This window comes from Haliotis rufescens, unplaced genomic scaffold (genome assembly GCF_023055435.1).
Source record: "Haliotis rufescens isolate VD_foot unplaced genomic scaffold, xgHalRufe1.0.p SCAF_2, whole genome shotgun sequence".
Lineage (NCBI taxonomy): Eukaryota > Metazoa > Mollusca > Gastropoda > Lepetellida > Haliotidae > Haliotis > Haliotis rufescens.
The window spans coordinates 33,047,629-33,075,403 of NW_025963890.1; the positions used below are offsets into that span (position 1 = coordinate 33,047,629).

Consider the following 27,775-nt stretch of genomic DNA (forward strand, 5'->3'; position numbering starts at 1 on the left):
GCGCGTCTGGGTTGGACACTGATGTAGCATCTTAGTGTCAGACATACAGATACCCACACAGACACCCCTACATGTAGCATCTTAGTGTCAGACATACAGATTCCCACATAGCCACCCCTACATGAAGCATCATAGTGTCAGACATACAGATACCCACATAGCCACCTCTACATGTAGCATCTTAGTGCAAGACATACAGATACCCAGACACCCCTACATGTAGCATCTTAGTGTCAGACATAAAGATTCCCACATAGCCACCCCTACAATGTAGTATCATAGTGTCAGACATACAGATACCCACACAGACACCCCTACATGTAGCATCATAGTGTCAGACATACAGATACCAAAACAGACACCCCTACATGTAGCATCTTAGTGACAGACATACAGATACCCACACAGACACCCCTACATGTAGCATCTTAGTGACAGACATACAGATACCCACACAGACACCCCTACATGTAGCATCTTAGTGACAGACATACAGATACCCACACAGACACCCCTACATGTAGCATCTTAGTGCAAGACATACAGATACCCACACAGACACCCCTACATGTAGCATCTTAGTGACAGACATACAGATACCCACAGACACCCCTACATGTAGCATCTTAGTGACAGACATACAGATACCCACACAGACACCCCTACATGTAGCATCTTAGTGACAGACATACAGATACCCACAGACACCCCTACATGTAGCATCTTAGTGTCAGACATACAGATACCCACACAGACACCCCTACATGTAGCATCATAGTGTCAGACATACAGATACCCACACAGCTGCATTGTCTGGTGGGAGTACATAGAAAGACAGTTAATGTATACCAGATAATGATACCTTGGAAAAGAAAATCAGAACATTTTGTGGTATGACTATTGTTTGTGTATCTGGCCATGCCTGTGTATGCTGCTCACACCAGAACATGGGTTATCAGCAGGGATCACACCACATGTCTCAGATGATGAGAGCTGCCATGTTGACTAAACATTGGCCTGTTTATTGTTGTTATTGTCCAGGAGACTGTCAAACAAACATGTCCAGCTACACTCTCAAGACAGATATTGCATACATTCAACCAAACTGTATAGCAAGCTACCACCTTGATATCAGCATTGCTTGATCAGACTTTTTATCTGGTGAGATTATAGGAAAGGGCAAGGAGTGAGTTCCGATTAATTTAACCTTACTTTCAAAAATAAGTAGTGCCCCAGCACTGTAGTTCCCCTGGATACGAAAAGATTAAAATGTCAACAAAGACAGACACTTAACAAAAGTTGCTGTCAGCACTGATATTCAAATATTTTCTGTATCATTATTGACAACTTAAAATAAACCCACTAAAACACCAATTATCTGAACAAACTAAAGGTGTTAGCAAGAATTTGCAAAAACAGAAACATTCGTATCACTGCCATTTCCTGAGAGCTAAAGGACTTAATGTACCACCATGTACTTCCAGTGTGAAAACAGTACTTTAACCTTAATCGAGACAACTTCTTAAGATCCAACAATTACCCAAGTCTCAGGATTGTACAAGCAAAAGCACACCAGTAACTGGCAATAAATGACACATCCATGTTTCACAATAACCTCAAAGAAGATCTTGACCTTGTGATAGAGCTATCACCAACCTCAGACATGGTAGGATTTGCAAAGATATATGCAAATAAACAGTTTCATGCCTGTAGAGGCAGCCATGCTCAAAATCTGACAATAATATAACCATGTTTTACAAACCCTGAACTTGACCTTTGACCTATTTTGATCTTATCCTTTTCAAAGCAGGGCCCATCATTGAGAAGGCATATGCCAAAATTAATGATACATGCATTAATACTTTTGAGAAAGTGTAACCATAAGCTTTTAAGTGAGATGTTTCCTTTTCATGACCTTGACCTTTGACCTGCTCACAGTATTTGCCAAAAGAGTCCCCAATGTCCATGTGAAATAATACCATTGTAGAGTATTTTCTGATGTCAATAATCTTTGCACCATATCAACAAGAATATATACCAGTTAAAAATTTCCACAAGGATGACCTTCATCTTTGACATTAATACAGTTGACATTGTTGTAGTAGGAATTCTGAAAAAACATGTGAATATACTTGTAGAGGTAACAATGCCTCAGAAATTGACAATGATATAACCATATTTTACAAAAAGCTAAATGCTATTGCATGACCTTTTAATTGAATGTGCAAAATTAATTCCCAGAACCATTCGGAAGGTGTCCATAGACGAATAACCTCAAACGACAATAATCTTTGTGTAGTATTCATTAGAAACATCTCCAGTAGCGAGAGCAGTCAAATTCCAACCGAATCTTAAGACAGGCCATTTCACGGAGCTTCTATTTATGATGCCATATATGCATTTTGAAAGAATTTCAGAGCATGGTCAAAACAAGGTGTAAAAATACAAATAAAGGAACATGTGTGTTGAGTTTCACTACTACCGAAAAATACAGCAAAGTTCAAAACAAAATTGGCTGAGAAATAGCCATAATTAATTTTTCAATATAGCTGTTTGGGAGGACATAATCAATATCTAATCTGAATCTCTTGAAGAAATTGGGTTGTTATCATTGTCTTGAACCACATATGATTGATGATAAAGATGCCAAACAAACTAAGAACTACATGTGGTGACCATCTCAACCTTGACATTTTAGATTTCTGTAAATTAAAGAAGGCCACCTTTCAAAATTCAGTCAAATGTTACATATACAGAACTGAGAATCAGAGATACAGTGTTCCCTCGCTATTGGGATCCTCAATATAGTGCTAACTCGGTTATAGTGCGGTAATGAATGGCTCCAAAAATTTACTTACATTTTTAAGAAACTAGAGTTTTACACTGACACGATGTGGACTATCATGTTCATCATGTCAACAAATAAACTCGGCCACTGCTGAATTACATGTATACACATGTTAGTGACCACTTCGATTTCGAGACGTTAGTGGAGATGGACATACACAACCAAGTGGTGTAAGATGAGGAAGTAAACCAAGTATCTGGCACATAGCGAGTCGACTACGACTGGAATATGAAGTGAACTCGGCCCCAAAGAGCCTTCCTTTGCTATTGCACCCTTCAATATAGCGTTAACTTGGTTATAGTGCGGTAACACATGCCTCCCAACATTTACTTATATTTTCTATATACTCAAGTTTTACACTGACACGATGTTTTTCCCCTCTCCTCAAAAAACATTAACGGCTGATCACCGCGAGCACATAACAACAGTCAACAGATCCGAACTGAAGTACACAATTTAATCCCATTATCATACTATTTGGTTATAAAAAGGTGTTCATTGTATATCTGGACTTATGTTTGTAAAATAGTTTATTTATCTTATTCAAAATTTTATTCGATATTTGTTTACATTCATTTCGACGAAATCATGCGTCAACTCACTGTTATTTACAGCAACCACAGTCAGATTGCCGTTGCCAGAGAATGGACACATATAACATAAATGCCATACTTTGACCTGTAAAATGTCATATTTGTTGCAATGTGACGACTATGTCAACATAACAGTTTCGCAGTAAAAATACATCTAGCGCAGAAAGTCCCTGTACGGTGACTGGTCAAATTGTTCAATATGGCAAAATATCCTGCAATAGCAATCAACTGTACCAAAGTGCTATGCTTATGGCTCTTATAATTTATAACATATTGTAAAATAACACGATATTGGAATATATTATTCCTGATAAAATAATAATTTCAGATAAAATTTCTTTCAACCATTTCATCAAAATTCTTTGAAGTTGTATCATTGGGTATTTGTTAACTGAATCACCGGTAGATTCCAAGAAGACGTGTGTACAGCTGATTTCTGTTTCCGGCTTAGTTTACGAGAAAATACACACTGTAATCTGAATCTCTGCATGTAAAACAATGTCTAGCAGAACAGAAAATACAATTTAAATGGTAAATCAACATGTCTGGTGATTTTTTAGCTAAAATTTCAAATTTTTACTGACCAAGTTTCTTATTACCTGTTTGTTTATCTGAATTCGCTAAAGGGGTACGGCGTAATTTTTTTTTGCGCATAATTCTCAAGAAAATATGGTAATACAGCATTGTTGGTCATCAGTTGAATGTGTGTCCTTATTGTGAGTTTAGTTGTATGTAACCCTTTTTGCTTTGCTTGTAGATAGTGACGCCTGATCTTGATGGTTACAAGCCACATGATAGAAACTGATGTCATCCTTCCAGTCTAAGATACAACTGTCCCCCACCACCACCACCACATTTACAATCATCTGTTACATCAGATTTATGAGTGTGACTGGTTTTTATGGTTTTAGAAAGCAAGGCTGGGGAAAGCACCTTACTGTCTATCACAAGTAAATGAAGTGCTATTGCTTAGGAGAAGAGTTACTGTTATAATTAATTTGCAATCAATTAACGGAAACAAAGATTAGTTTGTGGCTAGATCAAACACAAATTAAATATGAGAAAACTGAAAATAACTCAGCTTTTATAATTAAGAGTTATTCTGATAAAGAACAGTTTTTCTGATGAGTGCATCAATCAAACAAGCAAAGTTTGAGAAAATAAAATGTGTATATTTGTTCAAGTAAAATGTATATTTTCTGAGATGGTTATCATCCCAAAGTCATGCCAAAGCTGTCAAAACAATCATCAACATAATTCTTTGAACCATCATCAGCATGTTTCCTGATGTAGGGCATGCCACCACTGTGCTGCCCCGTACCTCCCCTCCCAATTCACACTGACACAGATGGCTAGATAGCTCCCCCTCCCCCCTGACACAGATGGCTAGATAGCTACCCCTCTCCCCTCACTGTAACAGATGGCTATATAGCCCCTGCTTCACCAACACAAGCTGCCAGATAGCCCCCCTCCCCTCCCCTTCCCCACTGACACAAGCTGCTAGACAGCTAACCCCCCCTCCCCACTGACACATATTGCTATATAGCCCCCCCTCCACCCTACTGACAAAAGCTGCCAGATAGCCCCCATTTCCCCCTCCCCACTGACACAGATGGCAAGATAGCCCCCCCTTCCCCCTGACAGATGGCTAGATAGCTCCCCCAGCTCTGACACAAGCTGCCAGATAGCTACCCCTCCCCCCTGACACAGATGGCTAGATACCTGCCCCCAACACTGACACAAGCTGCTAGATAGCTCCCCCCCCCTACTGACACAAGCTGCCAGATAGCTATCCCTCCCCCCTCCCCACTGATGGCTAGATACCTTCCTTCCCTTCCCTGTACAGTACAGGGTGGAGGTGCCTTCTCTGTACACGACAGGGTGGAGGTGCCTTCTCTGTACACTACAGGGTGGAGGTGCCTTCCCTTCCCTGTACAATACAGGGTGGAGGTGCCTTCTCTGTACACTACAGGGTGGAGGTGCCTTCTCTGTACACGACAGGGTGGAGGTGCCTTCTCTGTACACTACAGGGTGGAGGTGCCTTCCCTTCCCTGTACAATACAGGGTGGAGGTGCCTTCTCTGTACACTACAGGGTGGAGGTGCCTTCTCTGTACACTACAGGGTGGAGGTGCCTTCTCTGTACAGTACAGGGTGGAGGTGCCTTCTCTGTACACTACAGGGTGGAGGTGCCTTCTCTGTACACTACAGGGTGGAGGTGCCTTCCCTTCCCTGTACAATACAGGGTGGAGGTGCCTTCTCTGTACACTACAGGGTGGGGGTGCCTTCTCTGTACACAACAGGGTGGAGGTGCCTTCTCTGAACACTGCAGGGTGGAGGTACCTTCTCTGTACACTACAGGGTGGAGGTGCCTTCTCTGTACAGTACAGGGTGGAGGTGCCTTCTCTGTACACTACAGGGTGGAGGTGCCTTCTCTGTACAGTACAGGGTGGAGGTACCTTCTCTGTACACTACAGGGTGGAGGTGCCTTCTCTGTACAGTACAGGGTGAAGGTGCCTTCTCTGTACACTACAGGGTGGAGGTGCCTTCTCTGTACACTACAGGGTGGGGGTGCCTTCTCTGTACACAACAGGGTGGAGGTGCCTTCTCTGAACACTGCAGGGTGGAGGTACCTTCTCTGTACACTACAGGGTGGAGGTGCCTTCTCTGTACAGTACAGGGTGGAGGTGCCTTCTCTGTACACTACAGGGTGGAGGTGCCTTCTCTGTACAGTACAGGGTGGAGGTGCCTTCTCTGTACAGTACAGGTTGGAGGTGCCTTCTCTGTACAGTACAGGGTGGAGGTGCCTTCTCTGTACACTACAGGGTGGAGGTGCCTTCTCTGTACAGTACAGGGTGGAGGTGCCTTCTCTGTACAGTACAGGGTGGAGGTGCCTTCTCTGTACAGTACAGGGTGGAGGTGCCTTCTCTGTACACTACAGGGTGGAGGTGCCTTCTTTGTACAGTACAGGGTGGAGGTGCCTTCTCTGTACACTACAGGGTGGAGGTGCCTTCCCTTCCCTGTACACTGCAGGGTGGAGGTGCCTTCCCTTCCCTGTATACTACAGGGTGGAGGTGCCTTCTCTGTACACTACAGGGTGGAGGTGCCTTCTCTGTACAGTACAGGGTGGAGGTGCCTTCTCTGTACACTATAGGGTGGAGGTGCCTTCCCTTCCCTGTATACTACAGGGTGGAGGTGCCTTCTTTGTACAGTACAGGGTGGAGGTGCCTTCTCTGTACACTACAGGGTGGAGTTACCTTCCCTTCTCTGTACACTGCAGGGTGGAGGTGCCTTCTCTGTACACTACAGGGTGGAGTTACCTTCCCTTCTCTGTACACTACAGGGTGGAGTTACCTTCCCTTCTCTGTACACTACAGGGTGGAGTTACCTTCCCTTCTCTGTAAACTACAGGGTAGAGGTGCCTTCTCTGTACACTACAGGGTGGAGTTACCTTCCCTTCTCTGTACACTACAGGGTGGAGTTACCTTCCCTTCTCTGTAAACTACAGGGTAGAGATGCCTTCTCTGTAAACTACAGGGTGGAGGTGCCTTCTCTGAACACTGCAGGGTGGAGGTACCTTCTCTGTACAGTACAGGGTGGAGGTGCCTTCTCTGTACAGTACAGGGTGGAGGTGCCTTCTCTGTACAGTACAGGGTGGAGGTACCTTCTCTGTACAGTACAGGGTGGAGGTGCCTTCTCTGAACACTGCAGGGTGGAGGTACCTTCTCTGTACAGTACAGGGTGGAGGTGCCTTCTCTGTACAGTACAGGGTGGAGGTGCCTTCTCTGTACACTACAGGGTGGAGGTGCCTTCCCTTCTCTGTACACTACAGGGTGGAGGTGCCTTCTCTGTACAGTAAAGGGTGGAGGTGCCTTCTCTGTACAGTAAAGGGTGGAGGTGCCTTCCCTTCCCTGTATACTACAGGGTGGAGGTGCCTTCTTTGTACAGTACAGGGTGGAGGTGCCTTCTCTGTACACTACAGGGTGGAGGTGCCTTCTCTGTACACTACAGGGTGGAGGTGCCTTCTCTGTACAGTACAGGGTGGAGGTGCCTTCTCTGTACAGTACAGGGTGGAGGTGCCTTCTCTGTACAGTACAGGGTGGAGGTGCCTTCTCTGTACACTATAGGGTGGAGGTGCCTTCCCTTCCCTGTATACTACAGGGTGGAGGTGCCTTCTTTGTACAGTACAGGGTGGAGGTGCCTTCTCTGTACACTACAGGGTGGAGTTACCTTCCCTTCTCTGTACACTGCAGGGTGGAGGTGCCTTCTCTGTACACTACAGGGTGGAGTTACCTTCCCTTCTCTGTACACTACAGGGTGGAGTTACCTTCCCTTCTCTGTACACTACAGGGTGGAGTTACCTTCCCTTCTCTGTAAACTACAGGGTAGAGGTGCCTTCTCTGTACACTACAGGGTGGAGTTACCTTCCCTTCTCTGTACACTACAGGGTGGAGTTACCTTCCCTTCTCTGTAAACTACAGGGTAGAGGTGCCTTCTCTGTAAACTACAGGGTGGAGGTGCCTTCTCTGAACACTGCAGGGTGGAGGTACCTTCTCTGTACAGTACAGGGTGGAGGTGCCTTCTCTGTACAGTACAGGGTGGAGGTGCCTTCTCTGTACAGTACAGGGTGGAGGTACCTTCTCTGTACAGTACAGGGTGGAGGTGCCTTCTCTGAACACTGCAGGGTGGAGGTGCCTTCTCTGTACAGTACAAGGTGGAGGTGCCTTCTCTGTACACTACAGGGTGGAGGTGCCTTCCCTTCTCTGTACACTACAGGGTGGAGGTGCCTTCTCTGTAGAGTAAAGGGTGGAGGTGCCTTCTCTGTACAGTAAAGGGTGGAGGTGCCTTCCCTTCCCTGTATACTACAGGGTGGAGGTGCCTTCTTTGTACAGTACAGGGTGGAGGTGCCTTCTCTGTACACTACAGGGTGGATGTGCCTTCTCTGTACACTACAGGGTGGAGTTACCTTCCCTTCTCTGTAAACTACAGGGTGGAGGTGCCTTCTCTGTACACTACAGGGTGAAGTTACCTTCCCTTCTCTGTGCAGTACAGGTTGGAGGTGCCTTCTCTTCTCTGTACACTACAGGGTGGAGGTGCCTTCTCTGTACAGTACAGGGTGGAGGTGCCTTCCCTTCTCTGTACAGTACAGGGTGGAGGTGCCTTCTCTGTACACAACAGGGTGAAGGTGCCTTCTCTGTACAGTAAAGGGTGGAGGTGCCTTCTCTTCTCTGTACACTACAGGGTGGAGGTGCCTTCTCTGTACAGTACAGGGTGGAGGTGCCTTCTCTGTACACTACAGGGTGGAGGTGCCTTCTCTGTACAGCATAGGGTGGAGGTGCCTTCCCTTTTGTTACCGCTTCCAAGTCAGAGTGGAACAGTTAAGTTTCTGAAAGTACACCCTGAGAGAAGGCTGGAAATCTACAATGACCCAGATAAGACATAAAAAAGAGTTGTTCCCTAAAAGTTCTGCCCTGAATTACATTTTCAGACCAGGTTGGCTCTTCTTATCTCTGTTTGAACTTTACAGGGGTTTTTTTTGTTACAAAGTGAACAGTATAATTGCACCTACAGTCAGTGAGTTTGTATGAAACCACAGAAGGTTAATTGGATTCAAGTCAAAAACAGAGAAACAGGCTTAGACTCCATTCACCAACTGTGTTCACACTTTCTATGTACAATCTTTGCAAATGCAACATGGACATCACCTGAGCACACACACACATTTGCGAAAAGGAACATCAAAGAAAAGGCCAGTCATTAACTATAAAAATAAATGCCATGACATCTACATTAAGTTATTAATGTTTTCTTTGTCACTGTTTACTGAAAATTAATTGAACTCAGCTATAAGAAATACACATGTGAAAACATGTACAGCCTCTAAAACATGGATGTCATTCAAATGTTGGGGTTACTTTATTAGAAAATGTGTTAACATGACCAACAGAACCCTAGTATATTGGTGACAGAAGTAGCCTTAGTATATCTGTTTCAAAACTACACTGAATGTATATATGACAAAACTAGCCTTGGCATATCATGGACAGAATTAGACTCAGTATATTATTGACAGAGCCAGCTTTAGTATTGACATGATCAGCATCAATCTATGCAATTGGGATACAATGACATTCATCAATGAAGTCAGCGAGCCTGACCACCTGATCACATTAGTCATCTCTTACAACAAGCATGGGTTGCTGAAGACAAATTCTAACCTGGATCTTCATGGGATATTATAGCCTTAGCATTGACAGAACTAGCCTTCGTATATATATCTGTGACAGAACTAGGATTAGTATATCTGTGACAGAGTTAGACAATGTAGTACTCTTGCAGCTAGTTCCATTTCAAACTCTATAAGCACCAATTAAAAGAATCATGCAAATAGAATCAAACAATCACACGTATCAAATCAGCTGCTTTTCTTATCTCAAATTACTTCAAAGATAAACATTGGGTCTGATAAATGTCTACCAAATCTTCACTGGTGTATTTATTCAAGACCGAAATACGCCACATTTCCGGACTTTTTCACAATGTTTCATTCATTTTAAACTGTGAAGATGTAGGAATGTGGCTCCTATTAGCAGCTGAATAAATGTTAGCTTTGTTTCTGTGAAGAAAGCTCCATTTTCAATTTCCACAACTGTTCACTAAATAACGCAAAGACAATTTGACAATGTGAATAGTTAGTATGCCTGCAATGAAACATTGCTTCTGCTGTCTAGCAGAGAGCAGCTTGGTGCACACACAGTGCAGCCATCTAAAAAGTGAGTAGAGGTATGTCTAACCCAGCTTACAGTGGCAGTATCCCAGCATCCCATGGTGTTCCCTGCAGGGTTGAGTGTACAGTGTGATGCACCATTACCCAGTGCGACTGGCAGCACTTCCACACCAAGGTGCAGCTTGAATGACATACAGAGAGCAACATGATCACAACAGTGCAGTTGTCATTCACCTGGGAGTCTCTACTCTTCATGGTTCTTCTTCCTCCTAGCACCAGGTTTTGTCATTAATTCCCTTCCTAGACATGCACAAGATAGGAAGATAGGTAACACTAGTTTTTATCAAATTCTAATGAGAAACCCATGCATTCTTGAAGAGTTAAATTTCAAAATGTTTGATAGTCTTGATGAAAAAGTTCCAAATTTCTAGTTTGACATTCCAATTAGAGATAAGCTTATGTGGAAATGCTGATAATTAGATTCAAAAGAATAACAAGAAATCAAAGAGCAAAAGAAACTCCAGTGATAATAAAAACCCAAGGGGATACAGAGGGCCAAAATGTTTCAGTGGTTCTCACTTTATGCAAGTGTGCATAGGCAGACCTCTCATTAAGCATGGAAACAGAATCAAACTGCTCTTCAATTTATTCAGATGTTTCTTTCCACATGTAAATTACAAAGACTACAGAACAATAATTGATATTTCTTTTGCAGTGTGATTTGAGAAGCCAACAATAGGCTGATGTCAACAGCGATAGATACGGCTCAGCTGTGGCCATCTCTCATGCAGTATTGCTGCTTGATCCCTTGCATTCTTGTCTACATAATCATCTACTTCATTACAAATGTCACAACGTCCACTTGCAGATGTCTGTCACACGTAGCACCTTCAATTGATTCTATCAGTGTTCTGTAATATGCATCAGAAACTGTCATAAATGTCAATGAACCTGTTTTTCTGGAAAAAAGGTACTTTGATAACCTGAATCATGCTCCTACTAAGATAATATTTTAAAACTTGTTCTATATCTCCAATAGCCTGTATATACAACTAGATGTAAAAATGTGCTAACATACAGCCATTACTGCCTGTTGTATGAGAATTACATTAAGTGAACATATGCCTGAATGTGATATTGGTTAGATCCTCTGGTGAGATCCTCTGGCTAGTGCCCCTGTAGAAACGATATGGAAGACATATGAGTGACGGGAACATACAGTTCCTGGTATCTGCAGGATGGCAAACTTGGATTGGAAACTGGCCGAGATAAAGCAGTAAAAAAGAGGCCCTGCCTGCCTGACTGCCGGCCTGCTTCGGTGCTCAAGTCAAGGCAGGCTGTTGCAGTTGCTTCTGTCATCACACACATCAGTCAAGGCTTTTTGCTGCCTGCCCATGACTGTAAGATTTTCCCAGTTAATTGATCTAAATCTTCCAAAGTGCATTTATATTAGAAAACCTGGGTCGAGAGCAATAAAGTAACTGTCTGTTAGCAATTTCATCAATTAAACACATATAAATATGATATAAATGGACAGCTTGAACTTAAAGAATTAATATTGGCGTTTTGAGAGTGTTATGTGTGAACGGTGGGAGAAATACTTGAGTTGAGAATGATAAGTTACATGATGTGCTTGGCGTAATCTGCCCCACAGAGACCCCACTCATAGAACCTTGCCACAACTATCGGCAACAAGGTCATATCAGTGTGCCTGTTGATAATACATAATGCTCTAATCTAAGCTGAAACAGACTGACAAACACCTTAAAAGTATATTGAAAAACAAAATAGACATCACCATACTTGACAAGTCATGGAATAAGAGAAGATATTACTGAAGTGCACTAGAAAACCCTGTGTGACAAAACAAGAGTCACAGTGTTAGTGTCTTTCAAGGTTGTACATCTCAATCAAGAACTGTAGAAATCAGTGCTTGCTTATGAACATAGGTAGCAAATAACCATTCCAAATTAAATTACGTGGTGGGTTTACTTCTGTTTGTTCTACTTAGCCCTGCTATTGTTGAAATACATATATATGACATCACTCAAACAACACTCCAGCAGATGTGCTGCAGGGATCAAAATCTTTAGCTCACAGATATGTTTGAGTTGAGTTACTGTAATAAAAGCAACTTCAACCAAGCATGTATCTAACACAAGGGCTGTTGACCAATTGAGCCAATGCCATTTTGTCTTATAAACAGTATTTTGTCCAAGACTAGTAATGTAAAGAGGACAATTTAGAAAAAATAAGAGTAACTACTTATCTGATCATGAGTAACTGCCCAATTGATTTCAAAACCATGTATGACTTGTATGTTGTTTTCATACATAAGAAAATCCGAAGATCAAGTTTTAACTTAATCTAAGTAATATGATTGCACATTTTATGCAATCTGCTACCAAGAGACTGCTGTCTATACTTACAAAATAGAAGAAAGAAACTCAATCCCTGGTGCCCTCCCATCACTGTGGTATCATCAGTTACTACATCTGTCTGACTGTTGTCACAGCAAATGAATCTATACTTCCCATCACACATACTATACCTAGGTGGACATTAGGACAGAAAAACATCCATGCTGCCAATGCTTACTAAGCAACAAAGACATCTAATATGAAGACCAGTGGAGGCATTAGTCTTTAGCATAGCCTATAATTAGGCCTTGTACAACAAAGCTTGAGACTGCTGATGGCTGCTGAACAAGACAAATAATAATACCCACATTCAGCTCAGCCCAGTCTCCTAGCCCATGTTAACATGACCATCCATGCATACTCCTTCGTCTTTGAAATGTCATGTTTTGACAAGTGCCATAGGCAGTGGTAAAAGGTTAGCTTACATTAAACAATATTCTCCAACAAAATGACAAAATTGCTCCATATCAAACTGTTCAGCTGTGCATTAAATCAATCCTTTACTATTGAAAACCAAGTAGCCGGAACACAGAGAGGTCTTGACTTCTGAAAATGTTTACCAGTACATTTACATACAATATATTGCTGCCATCCTAACGAGAAAGTGAAAATATGATCTTTCTGAAATTTTACCTGTCATCCAATCCTGAAATTACCATCTCCCAATACATTCTTTCTATCTATGTGATAGGTTTCTGACTAGTAGTCAATGTTCATCAGATTCTAGTTAAAATGTCTCACACTTGAAGCACGATTTAAACCTTACTGATGCTTCCAATCAGATCTGGCAATCATAAATGTGATCCACAAAATGTAAGAATTATATAAGTTTTATACATTAATTTATAATTGAAATCATGCATGCCTAAAGGGCTTATGTGAAGTTCTACATTATGTGAAGCGACCTGACACAGCATGGTCTTTATATGTTCCAAAAAGAATAATACAAATAGTGTTATCTTACATTTGGTGTAAAACCATTATTGCATAACTTAACTGTGACATAAAACCATGGCAACTGTGTGTATAGTAAGTTTGAAGGTGGTAAAGGTAATTATGAGTATTATTAGCAGCAGCAGCAACAACATCTGTGTGTAACAATTTATGATGGCAATGCTCTCCATTCAGACTGCAGCTACTAGGAACCCAAGAGAAAGCAGGGATAAATACTGTAAGAAAGCCTCCGGTGTGGATTCCAAACCTAATTCAATTGTGTGGGTCACCTGGAGAAAACAGGCCTTTTCCAACACTAACCATGCCCTGAACATCTGAACAAGACTTGGGCAATTTCATCGAAAGTCAAAGAGGGCAATTTTGGAAGTTACATCACTGCAAAGTTACATTTCATACTTTATTTGATTTGTGCCAGGACCCTTCTTTTGCAGACCTTCCATTCATTACCTTCTGAACAATGACCCATATGAGATATGTGTACTTCATGAGTAAAATGATTCGAGTCTTTCACAAACTTAGTGTTCTAAATCAAGATTTCAATATGCAGTATACAAACAAACCATTTAAATATTTATAAAAGATTACTTAACTTAAAATGATCTGATGAAGATCTTAAAAGAATTATTTACATAAATATAAAGTTTCTTCACACAAAGATAATAACATTACACAGTGTGTACAGAAGATATCCATTGTCATAGCCTATTGCAGATATATCAACCCTGATTCCTGACAAGACTGGGTCAAACAAAAACTGTTAGGAGTGAGTACATGAAGTGTTGCTGTAGGGCTGCACATGTTGAGAGAGCGTAATTACTCTTGTGGAAGCTGACCCTGGAGCAATCACTTGTAGATAGCTGGAGAACCAATTGAACTTTTTCCATCTCATTTGCTCAAAAGCATTTCTGTGTAGGGAAACCCTTCAGCAGTTAGATAATATACTTCTTTATATGCTTGACTCTTCATTTGTGCTGGCCTTCCCACTATAAGCCTGGCTGGTGCTCTGCCGAGTTCCTCCCAGTGCAGCATGTAAATGCTAACTTCTTTCACCAGCATTCCCATTGAAAATATTCAAACATAGTGTTTAGCTGCTCATTGTTTTTTCACACAATTTGTATTACTTCAAGGCTGTGTCCTGGAACTTATCCTTTAGGCATCAGGAAATATGTAATTGGTTACAACTTCTACAAAACTATGTGGCAACTGGTAGGAATAATTGTCTCCTATCTTCAAAATGGCAGCTGAGGCACCTGGGTGTCCTAGTAATAATCCTGCTGGCCATGTGATGGCAGTTCTCTGGGTAAATGGTTGTACTTCACCAGTTCACCTTCACTTGGTGCAAACCTTAAATCTGACTTTCATGCTGCAAGGGCCAATAATAGTTAATTGCAAGGCAATTCATGAAGCTTGAAACCATCATTTCACCATTGCTCTAAAGTCTGTCATCCAAACAGCTATTAAAAACTGTTATGGTCTCAGCAATTTACCTAAAACTGTAAAGCAATTCCCAGTGTGCCATCATTTTTTCCAACTCTACACAAGATGTGCTTACAGCAGAACAAGTGGCAGTTTTCCTCTAAATTATTAATGTCATATTGGCTTTACCTCAGATAATTTCATGACCAGTACCTATGAAGCAAGACCTCAACTACCAGGTTGATGGCCCCGTGTCAGGCAACCAACCTGATGTACAATCCCATCAGAATGAAGGTACGGCCACTCAGCCCAGGTACTCCGTCCCATCAACTCAATCTCAGTATGACACTAACTATTGATGAGTCTGAACCAGTATCAATCACAACTACGATTCTCATAAATTTCCCAACACTTTCTTACATAGTACATTGCGGTTCTGGAATTGTTTCCATGTTTTCAATTGTTAATTGATGACAAATGTCAACTGCGATGGGTGGTCGGAATATGAACCATAAGTATCTCCTGAATTCCCAAGAGCAAGATATCTCTATCTGTGGGCTGCTTCTAGCAACTGTTGTTCATCTGTCCAGGGCTGATCCCTCTTTGCAACCCCCTGGGATCTTACACAGGTACGGACATTACCTCTTCAGCAAAGAAGGCAGGTGGCAGCCATATGCCAGGAAGACAAAGAATAAATACATATGTCTGTAGTGAAAAGTCAGATCCTGCAAAGATGTTTGTGTGGGATACAGGGATCACAAATCATAAATAACGGCGGGATATGATAGGGCAGACGCTCTCCACCCTTCTCATCCCCGTATTTGCTTTGTGCAGCATTGATTTCCTCAAGCTGGGGGCAAATGCAGCACTTTGTGTTGGATGTGTTCTCCAACAGTACAGTGTCATCACAAACACATTTGTCCCTGGCAACGGTTTCTCATCCTTTAACACACACAACATAAGGGAGCCATGAGGAGGGCCCTGTGTCACAACTTTCCTGAAATTACTAGTGCAGTGGCTGTTCTCCAGCAAGGTGGTAAGAACATTACGCATATCCACATATCAGACATAATGCCTAGCCTGACAACTCACTCCAAAAATGTTGATATTTGGAGACACCTTATCACGCCCATGTTGGAACTGAAACCATCAGCATCAGTGGGAGTGGATTTGGGGCAACTTTCTCTCACAACATTGTCACCTGCAAACTATTTTATTACCAACCTCATTTATACAATAATAAATTAGTTTTAGTCACCTTTTTCTCTTCTTTAAGAAAGATATTCACATGCATCGCCAAAGTCAAATCTATATTTTTGGGTGGAGTGACTGTATGCCAGCTTAAGCCAAACCATACCTCTTTAAGTATGATACCTAGTTCTGTGTGGAGTGACTGTGTGCCAGCTTAGACCATACCTCTTTAAGTGTGATACCTAGTTCTGTATGGAGCGACTGTATGCCAGCTTAGACCATATCTCTTTAAGTGTGATACCTAGTTCTGTGACTGTGTGCCAGCTTAGACCACACCTCTTTAAGTGTGATACCTAGTTCTGTGTGGAGCGACTGTATGCCAGCTTAGACCACACCTCTTTAAGTGTGATACCTAGTTCTGTATGGAGTGACTGTATGCCAGCTTAGACCATATCTCTTTAAGTGTGATACCTAGTTCTGTATGGAGTGACTGTGTGCCAGCTTAGACCATACCTCTTTAAGTGTGATACCTAGTTCTGTATGGAGTGACTGTATGCCAGCTTAGACCATACCTCTTTAAGTGTGATACCTAGTTCTGTATGGAGCGACTGTATGCCAGCTTAGACCACACCTCTTTAAGTGTGATACCTAGTTCTGTAAGGAGTGACTGTATGCCAGCTTAGACCACACTTCTTTAAGTGTGATACCTAGTTTTGTGTGGAGGGACTGTATGCCATCTTAGACCACACCTCTTTAAGTGTGATACCTAGTTCTGTGTGGAGTGACTGTATGCCAGCTTAGACCATACCTCTTTAAGTGTGATGCCTAGTTCTGTGTGGAGTGACTTTATGCCAGCTTACACCATACCTCTTAAAGTGTGATACCTAGTTCTGTGTGGTGTGACTGTATGCCAGCTTAGACCACACCTCTTTAAGTGTGATACCTAGTTCTGTAAGGAGTGACTGTATGCCAGCTTAGACAATACCTCTTTAAGTGTGATACCTAGTTCTGTGTGGAGCTACTGTATGCCAGCTTAGACCACACCTCTTTAAGTGTGATACCTAGTTCTGTGTGGAGCGACTGTATGCCAGCTTAGATCACACCTCTTTAAGTGTGATACCTAGTTCTGTAAGGAGTGACTGTATGCCAGCTTAGACAATACCTCTTTAAGTGTGATACCTAGTTCTGTGTGGAGCTACTGTATGCCAGCTTAGACCACACCTCTTTAAGTGTGATACCTAGTTCTGTGTGGAGCGACTGTATGCCAGCTTAGATCACACCTCTTTAAGTGTGATACCTAGTTCTGTGTGGAGTGACTGTATGCCAGCTTAGACCATACCTTTTTAAGTGTGATGCCTAGTTCTGTGGGGAGTGACTTTATGCCAGCTTACACCATACCTCTTAAAGTGTGATACCTAGTTCTGTGTGGTGTGACTGTGTGCCAGCTTAGACCACACCTCTTTAAGTGTGATACCTAGTTCTGTGTGGAGGGACTGTATGCCAGCTTAGACCACACCTCTTTAAGTGTGATACCTAGTTCTGTGTGGAGCAACTGTATGCCAGCTTAGACCATACATCTTTAAGTGTGATACCTAGTTCTGTAAGGAGTGACTGTATGCCAGCTTAGACAATACCTCTTTAAGTGTGATGCCTAGTTCTGTGTGGTGTGACTGTATGCCAGCTTAGACCACACCTCTTTAAGTGTGATACCTAGTTCTGTGTGGAGGGACTGTATGCCAGCTTAGACCACACCTCTTTAAGTGTGATACCTAGTTCTGTGTGGAGCAACTGTATGCCAGCTTAGACCATATCTCTTTAAGTGTGATACCTAGTTCTGTAAGGAGTGACTGTATGCCAGCTTAGACAATACCTCTTTAAGTGTGATACCTTGTTCTGTGTGGAGGGACTGTATGCCAGCTTAGACCACACCTCTTTAAGTGTGACACCTAGTTCTGTGTGGAGCGACTGTATGCCAGCTTAGATCACACCTCTTAAAGTGTGATACCTAGTTCTGTGTGGTGTGACTGTATGCCAGCTTAGACCACACCTCTTTAAGTGTGATTCCTAGTTCGGTGACTGTATGCCAGCTTACACCATACCTCTTTAAGTGTGATACCTAGTTCTGTGTGGAGCGACTTTATGCCAGCTTACACCATACCTCTTTAAGTGTGATACCTAGTTCTGTGTGGAGCGACTTTATGCCAGCTTACACAACACCTCTTTAAGTGTGATACCTAGTTCTGTGGGGAGCGACTGTATGCCAGCTTAGACCACACCTCTTTAAGTGTGATACCTAGTTCTGTGTGGAGCGACTGTATGCCAGCTTAGACCACACCTCTTTAAGTGTGATACCTTGTTCTGTGGGGAGCGACTGTATGCCAGTTTACATCCCACTGACTTCTCTGCACACCAACAATTATGCCATGATATCTTTCAGTAATGATGCAGTTCTATAGGTCTAAAGATTCAAAGAAAAGTGAAACTGTTGACATCCTCAAAAAGATTCTTCGTCAAGCTAATCCTACTTGCAACAATTCCTAAAGTTGGTGGTACGCTGTGAGTATGTTAAATTGACTGCTTTTTCATGCAACTCATATTCATACCTACATACAAAACTCTCACTTTTGGGAAATATATGAAGATTAAAGCTGGTGCTTATTGAGATACACTGTAAACCCCCTGTTAACTTGCAGGAAAGTTGTATCCCAGTTCCAAAGTTAAGGAATTTATCTGGCATTAAACTTTTGAACCTTAACTCTCCAACCCACCCTTCTCTGATGTCATAAACATGCTCAAGAAAACACTTATCACACTTGTTACTTCACCTACAAGATCTGTACACGACTGACTTACCAATAATCTGTTGAGCTGACAGAAGGAGCAGTGTATGTGGCAGGCTCAGGGAAATCGCCGTGGTCCCTGCAACAGTAACAGCACAATTAAACACTAGAACATGTACAAGCCAGTTAAAGATCAAGCCAACATATCACCAGCCATTTCCAGCACCTTCCCCACCTGAACAACCTTTAAATGTAAACAGTGGTCCACTAGCAGCAAGTTTTATACTACATGTTCTGAAGATGAGCAACTGTTAGGCTAACCTATAGTCCCTGAAATAATATACTTAAAAATATAAAGTCAAGTAAAAATCTACACAGGAACCCAAAAGTATCAGATGAATCCTCGTCTCTGAATTTCGGAAGCTGAAAAAGGGATGAGTTATAGGATGATAGAGCTGAGAAGTGGATGAAAATGGAATGGGTTGGTGGTGAATGTTTTATTGAATGTATGATCTGGCGTCTATAGGAGAAATTATTCAATGTGTACACTAAAAATATTATAATTGGGTGAGTGCGTGGTGAAGTACCCAAAGACTAAATGGACATGACAAAACTAATATTTGCAGGGCCTGTCTGGAATGAGTATATTACCAGGGAGTATACTCTTCCGGTTGCAGGTTCAAGGCAATCTGACAATACCCAGGCTGAATGTCCTTTCACTCCCACAAACTGGTAGTAACCCATCTTCCCGAGGCAAGGGAGTTAACACATGCTTTGCAAATCCTGCTATCGACAGAAATCTGCACCACATTTTACAAACCGGATTTCGATTTCGGTGCGCGATTTTGATTGGACTATGCATAGACTCGTTAGCCCAGCCAAAATGTAACTCCATAATACCAGCCTAGTTCGGCAAGGGTGGAAACTGGACTTTTATAGTCAGTTAACTCAATTGCCTCGGGAAGATGGTAGTAGCCTGGGAGAAGCTGCAGACCAGCCACTAAGATGCAAACAAATACTAGCCATAGGAATACCTGTCCTGCAAGTCTGTATGATGAACATGTACACCCGACAGTCTCCATCAGCAGATATATGTTACTGTCACCTGGGTCCCGTTCCACAAAACGATCTTAGCACTACGACAATCGTAAGCCAATGTTAAAGTATAGGAGTTACGATCATCTTAGGACTAAGATTGTTTTGTAGAACGGGGCCCAGACAAAAAGAGGCAACTGAATGGATCAGGTGGTCAGGCCTGGTGACTTGGTTGAGTGTGTCGTTGTACCCCAAATGACATGGATCGATACAATAACAATCACTGGATTGTCTGGTCCAGATCTGATTAGTTACAGGCTGCTGTCATGTAGCTGCAACTATTACTGTCAGAGTGCAGCATTCCAAAACAAACAGCTAGACAGATGGTCAGACGGATGGACATGTTCATCAACACACAAAGCATCAATAGTCTCTTCAAAGAATGTGTGGCATGTCATGTGCCCACTAATGAAACTCTTATATAAGCAGCTATGAAGTTTAGTCACAAATAGACATGACAGATACTCGAAAGTCAGTTTTGAACTTTTGTGGATCTGCATACATTGATTGTGCACTTGACATCTTCTTGGTTTGCTGATGGTATATAACCCATTGGCTTGTAGGCAGGCATGTGACAGGTGTGTGAGCAAGCTGTATCATTGTTCCATCAGGCTGCTATAACCTCCATATGATCCTTTCACATCAGGAGGTGATAGAGGTGCTCCCGAGATGACCTGTGTCAAACATCTTGTGCAGGTCATGTTTCCAGGATCATACTCCCCTACCATAAACTACCTATTTCATTACTTAATTATAACTTTCAGTTAAAGTTCAGTCATGATGGAGTATCCTTGGTGGAAAAATGACAAGTGACACTGCATCAAAGCATAGTCAACTTCATGGCAAATTGAGCAAATGTAAAAGTTAACATAGGTGAAATAAAAGCTGGATGGGTGTGCACACAATGGATCTAATTCTCACTTGCTGCTGACCTGCAAAGAGTTATCTGCCCTGATCAGTCCATAAAGAAACGTGATTGCAACCTACACCTGACTTCTTAACATTGTTTCAGTTCAAAGTGTGTATTAGTTACAATAACATTTCAGGGCTACTACCTTTAACTACCCTGGGGCATCAACTTTACAGATCTCTATCTTTAACACATGAATAGCAAGCAGTAAGGTATCCTAGTTGGGAGACTATCCCACGTTTGTCCAGTGGGGCTGTTTGAGGATATCACAAACTGGCAACAAATGAAAGAGGATGTGAGAGTGACTATACGCATCAAGGTCTACCTCACACCTGTAATGATAATCAATTCCTGGGAATAACCTGACAGCTCTAATCCACAGAGAATTTCAGAATCTTTTTTGATAAAATCTGTTAGAGCCTATGGGAGAAACCCTATAATCTCTTAAAGATAATAGAGTGGTGACTGCATCCTCCATAGAGTGTGTGTATCCACTCAAGGAAAGAAACAGGGGCATCGTTCAGTCCAAATTTCACACATGATAAGGACTTGCACATCGAACCAACAAACTCCTCACACAACAACACCGGTAATCATCTCATGCAGTCTTGAGGGATTTCATGAATTCCTGACAGGGCTTTAGAAGTCAAAAATATATCTTGAGTTGGTGTGAGGTATAAGGTGCATCAAGCTGAAAACAGATGTCCAACTGAGTCAAATTTCAATTCAACATTACCACATGATCAGTGATGAGAGTGAGTGAGTGAGTATGGTTTAATGCCGCTTTTAGCAATATTCCAGCAATATCACGGCGGGGGACACCAGAAATGGGCTTCACATACTGTACCCATGTCGGGAATCGAACCCGGGTCTTCGGTGTGACGAGCGAACGCTTTAACCACTAGGCTACCCGACAGCCCCTTCAGTAATGAGAATAGTTTGGTATCCCTTTTTCCTGAAGCCTCATTAAAGTATAGTCAGATCAACTTCAAAATGAACACAATAAGTGAACCTGATGTGACAAACAGATGACAAAGTATCCTGCACCCACAAATGTAAGGAATGTGGTCCCCTCCACCCCACAAATGTCAGGAATGTGGTCCCCTGCACCCAACAAATGTCAGGAATGTGGTCCCCTGCACCCCACAAATGTCAGGAATGTGGTCCCCTCCACCCCACAAATGTCAGGAATGTGGTCTCCTGCACCCCACAAATGTCAGGAATGTGGTCTCCTGCACCCCACAAATGTCAGGAATGTGGTCTCCTGCACCCCACAAATGTCAGGAATGTGGTCACCTGCACCCCACAAATGTCAGGAATGTGGTCTCCTGCACCCCACAAATGTCAGGAATGTGGTCTCCTGCACCCCACAAATGTCAGGAATGTGGTATCCTGCACCCCACAAATGTCAGGAATGTGGTCACCTGCACCCCACAAATGTCAGGAATGTGGTCTCCTGCACCCCACAAATGTCAGGAATGTGGTATCCTGCACCCCACAAATGTCAGGAATGTGGTCTCCTGCACCCCACAAATGTCAGGAATGTGGTCTCCTGCACCCCACAAATGTCAGGAATGTGGTCACCTGCACCCCACAAATGTCAGGAATGTGGTCTCCTGCACCCCACAAATGTCAGGAATGTGGTATCCTGCACCCCACAAATGTCAGGAATGTGGTCACCTGCACCCCACAAATGTCAGGAATGTGGTCACCTGCACCTCACAAATGTAAGGAATGTGGTCTCCTGCACCCCACAAATGTCAGGAATGTGGTCCCCCCACAAATGTCAGGAATGTGGTCCCCTTCTGGTGCAATTGGAGAAGGAAACAAGAAAGAAATTAGCAAAGCTCACATACCCCTGTTATCCCCGCTGGTCAACAACAAATAGTAAATAGTTTGTTAATTAATGAAATATACCTGTCAGAGGAACTGCCCTTTCCTTTGTTACCCCATGAGGATGCATTATGTTTGAAATGAACACATGTTTTTGCAAATATATTTCAATCTAGTGTGGGATAATCAATACTTAGCACAACATACGTTCTTGATGTTTCTTAATGTGTCCATGGAAACGGCAAAAATTAAAAAATTCAGAATCTTCAAACTAGCAAAAGGCACAAGTACTCATTGTGGTAAATGGGTGTAGCACGTTTGGTGAAGCTAGGGTGCAAAGTTAAAGAAAGATATGGGCCGTACAAAACACCCACCCTAAAAGTTTAAGTTTCTTAATGTTTCCATGGAAACGGCAAAATTAAAAAGTTCAGAATCTTCAAACTAGCAAAAGGCACAAGAACTCATTGTGGTAAATGTGTGTAGCAAGTTTGGTGAAGGTAGGGTGCATGGTTAAAAAGTTATGGGCCGTACAAAAGCTCGGACGGAAGGACGGACAGACGGAACGCTATATACCCCCAATTTACTTCGTAAATTAATTAACTGGCGATAGACAAGGAGGTTCAAATATTTATATGATGCACACAAAATATGTTCACAAACAGCAGGATATTCTCTGATTCTTCAAACAATAAAAATACAAATTATCATCAAAACAAAAACTTCAAACCAATCAATACAATGAATAACCTATATATTTCATGTGTGAAAAGGAAATAGTACTGACTCCATACACACTTTTCAAAGCAGTAGATATCAGCTATTTTGGCACATTGTTGAGCCCAAACCAATCTATGAACAAGCCATTATCCAACAAAGCACTGTCTTAATAGCAATTTCCTTAAAACACAATATAAATTGGCAATTCCATCTTCATTATAAGAAATTAATTGAGCAAACATGAGGCTTGGCCCCAGCAATATGCAGACTGGACAATCTCATGTGAATTGAAAGCTCTTAATCTCCCAGTTAATCTAATCCGACTCCATCAAGTGTAATACACACTGATAATCATCTATATAAATGCTAATTTGCAATCCATAATAATCTGGTTTATATAATTCAATCTGTGAGACACAAACCAACAATTTTGGGCTTATTGCAATGAAGTGCCTCCCTGGAGATGAGCTGTGCCACAAGTGGCCCCTATTACCCTCCCTCCCTCGTGAGTCATAGCCATTGTTACACAGATCATTCCGGACAAATACCACTGCACCCATCTTGCTAACACTCATGCCTTCTCCACCAGTTAGATTTATGCAACCAATCACAGTTTTTATATCAAATGGAATATTTCAGATTTGTCAAGTATGTGTCGTTAAAATGATCCCAGAGGACATTTTGAACAAATTATTTGAACAAAAAACAAATGAACAATAAATCAGAAGATATAAATACAACATCCTGCCTATTGTATATAACACGCTATGTGTTTGCTAACCAATGCCTGTCTGGACCCTGTACTGGAGAGGAGTCCTTGTGTTTGCCTGCTAACCAATACTTGGCTGGACCCTGTACTGTAGAGGAGTCCTTGTGTTTGCCTGCTAACCAATGCCAATCTGGACCCTGTACTGAGGAGGAGTCCTTGTGTTTGCCTGCTAACCAATGCCTGTCTGGACCCTGTACTGTAGAGGAGTCCTTGTGTTTGCCTGCTAACCAATACTTGTCTGGACCCTGTACTGAGGAGGAGTCCTTGTGTTTGCCTGCTAACCAATGCCTGTCTGGACCCTGTACTGAGGAGGAGTCCTTGTGTTTGCCTGCTAACCAATACTTGTCTGGACCCTGTACTGAGGAGGACTCCTTGTGTTTGCCTGCTAACCAATGCCTATCTGGACCCTGTACTGAGGAGGAGTCCTTGTGTTTGCTGCTAACCAATGCCTGTCTGGACCCTGTACTGAGGAGGAGTCCTTGTGTTTGCTGCTAACCAATGCCTATCTGGACCCTGTACTGAGGAGGAGTCCTTGTGTTTGCCTGCTAACCAATGCCTGTCTGGACCCTGTACTGAGGAGGAGTCCTTGTGTTTGCCTGCTAACCAATACTTGTCTGGACCCTGTACTGAGGAGGACTCCTTGTGTTTGCCTGCTAACCAATACTTGTCTGGACCCTGTACTGAGGAGGAGTCCTTGTGTTTGCCTGCTAACCAATGCCTATCTGGACCCTGTACTGAGGAGGAGTCCTTGTGTTTGCCTGCTAACCAATGCCTGTCTGGACCCTGTACTGAGGAGGAGTCCTTGTGTTTGCTGCTAACCAATGCCTGTCTGGACCCTGTACTGAGGAGGAGTCCTTGTGTTTGCCTGCTAACCAATGCCTGTCTGGACCCTGTACTGTAGAGGAGTCCTTGTGTTTGCTGCTAACCAATGCCTGTCTGGACCCTGTCAACAAATCCGAACTGAAGTACGCAATTTAATCCTATTTTCATAATATCTGGTACTAAAAAAAATATTTCATTGTTAATCTGGACTAATTTTTTCAATATATTTTATTAATTATATTCAAAATTTCACTCAATAGACTCTAATTATAATAATGTTTACAATAAAATCGTACGTTTACGGCAAAATCGTATGCGAAGTGATCTGAAGATAATACAACTCACCGTTATTTACAGCAACCAAGGTCAGATTACCGCTATTGACACCTTGAAATGAACTTTAGTTGAAAGAGAATGGATACACATATCATAAATGCTGTACAATGACTCGATAAAAGTCATATTTGAGGCAGTTTGTCTATTAAATGTCAACATATCGTTTTCGCAATCGAAATACATGTAGCGCGGGAAGTCCCTACAGTGACTGGTCAAAATCTGGACTGGTCATGCGTAAAAAAATATCCTGCATACCATCTGTACCATAGTGCTACGCTTATGGTTCTTATAATTTTAAGTATATATGGTGGAAGCTGCAACTAAAATAACACGATATTGGAATATATTATTCCTGATCAAATCATAATTTCAGTTACAATTTCTTCCGACCATTGCATCAAAATTCTTTGAAGTTGTATCATTGGGTACTTTTTAACTGAATCACTGGAAGATTGGGAGGAAACGTGTGCACAGCTAATTGCTATTTCCGGCTTAGTTTATGAGAAAATACACACGGTAATCTTAATCTCTGCATATAAGGCAATGCCTTGGAGGGCAGGAAATACATTTTAAATGGTAAATCATCTTGTCTAGTGATGTTTATATCAAATTTCTTACTTTTATTGACCAAGTTTGTTACACCTGTTTATTCACCTGAATTCACTGAAGGGATACAATGTGTTTTTGTTTTTTTAAAGCGCATGTTAATACTTGATAAAACAAAATTTACACTATGAATTATAAATGACTTCTATTCTAATCTTTTTTGAAACTCTGAAACGTGCAACGTAGATCGTGTAAGGTAGGCAGAGCATGTATACTGTTTTGATGGTCATCTACCACCTACGACTCGACCTTCGTTAAACCGCTGATCATCTATAACGCTCATCAATTATTTGGACCCCGAAGGTAGCGTTGTAGCGAGGGCTCACTGTAGTTTACAGAAAAAACAGTTGTTAAATTATAGTTATAAAATATAATAAAAAGGAGACCAGTAACTTTCTTCATTTCCTGATACTGCCATAAGCTAGACTTGCCAACTATTATAGACTTGCATGGGCTGTATTGGATATACTTGTTTCAGGGTCTGCAAGACAAACTGGGTCACTATGGACAGCTCTGGGGACCACACACCAGAACTGATGTTGTGTTGCTCTGTTCCTGTCAGCATGGATTATTCATGTGTGTATGCTGGATAATGACTCATATTCAATATGAAACAGAAATAGTTGCCAACTCTTGACATTATAATTCAACTTTTTCACTGCTTGAATCATCTAGACCTACCTCTTGGTGTAATATAATGAATGTTCTGAATATACCACAGCAATGATGATTCACTTGAATATTTTTAGAAATTGGAATAGTTACATGAAAATTTATCTGAGACCGATTCCACAATAAGGTCAACCTTTCTTCACTCTGTGAATGACCATCTTTCAATAGTTGCAAGAGCCTGCCTTGGGCAGTGAAAGTGACCTAGCGTGGAACAAGCACCTCATTATGAAGGGCTGAACGAAACATGCATGAGACCAGGCAAAACAGCTATTCACCAAATGTTGAAGACAACTGACGTCCTTGCTTGTCTGAGGAAAAGTTAAATAAAAAGCCACCAACATATGCTACAAAAGGAAAGAACTAACAAAATCCATACAAATGTCCCAAGGCATGCAATTATAAAACCATAAATCTCTATTGCCTATGCTGTGGTTCCATCAGCCTGCTAATGATTAACCATATCTTCTAGGCAGGGAGCTGGGAGGCAACTGTGGAGTGTTTCTTAAGTTCTGCAGGAGATGAGGCTATAATAAATAAAATAAAATATTGCCTCTAATAACATGATGATCCAGGACAATGGTTTCGTTGACTGAACAAGTGCTGACAAGGCAACAAAATTAATCCTCATTCCCCGGACAGCATCCGTCAATCAGGTACTGAATGCTGGTCACTGCAGCAACACCCTGCATGGTGTTATTACGTCCACGTACCACCATCATATATTAACCTGGAGTGATGTCTGATCTGCATACTGCCATCACACATCACAGCAACACCTCATGTGGTGATGTCTGATCTGCATACTGCCATCATACATCAAAGCAACATCTCACATGGTGTCTGATCTGCATACTGCCATCACACATCACAGCAACACCTCATGTGGTGATGTCTGATCTGCATACTGCCATCATACATCAAAGCAACATCTCACGTGGTGTCTGATCTGCATACTGCCATCACACATCACAGCAACACCTCATGTGGTGATGTCTGATCTGCATACTGCCATCACACATCACAGCAACACCTCATGTGGTGATGTCTGATCTGCATACTGCCATCACACATCACAGCAACACCTCATG

General features: G+C 42.1%; 1 protein-coding gene across 2 annotated transcripts in view; it reads right to left on the bottom strand.

Moving 5' to 3' along the window:
- The window catches only part of LOC124117948 (inactive tyrosine-protein kinase transmembrane receptor ROR1-like), a 233,569-nt gene that overhangs the window by 124,674 nt on the left and 81,120 nt on the right, over nt 1-27,775 (bottom strand). Inside the window, exon 2 of one of the 2 annotated variants that reach the window (XM_046479969.2) lies at nt 19,001-19,066. In XM_046479969.2, coding sequence (XP_046335925.1) covers nt 19,001-19,066 — 66 coding nt within the window. Of the gene's footprint in view, nt 1-12,595; nt 12,664-19,000; nt 19,067-27,775 lie in introns of those variants that run through there. The other variant, XM_046479970.2, reaches the window with a different exon arrangement.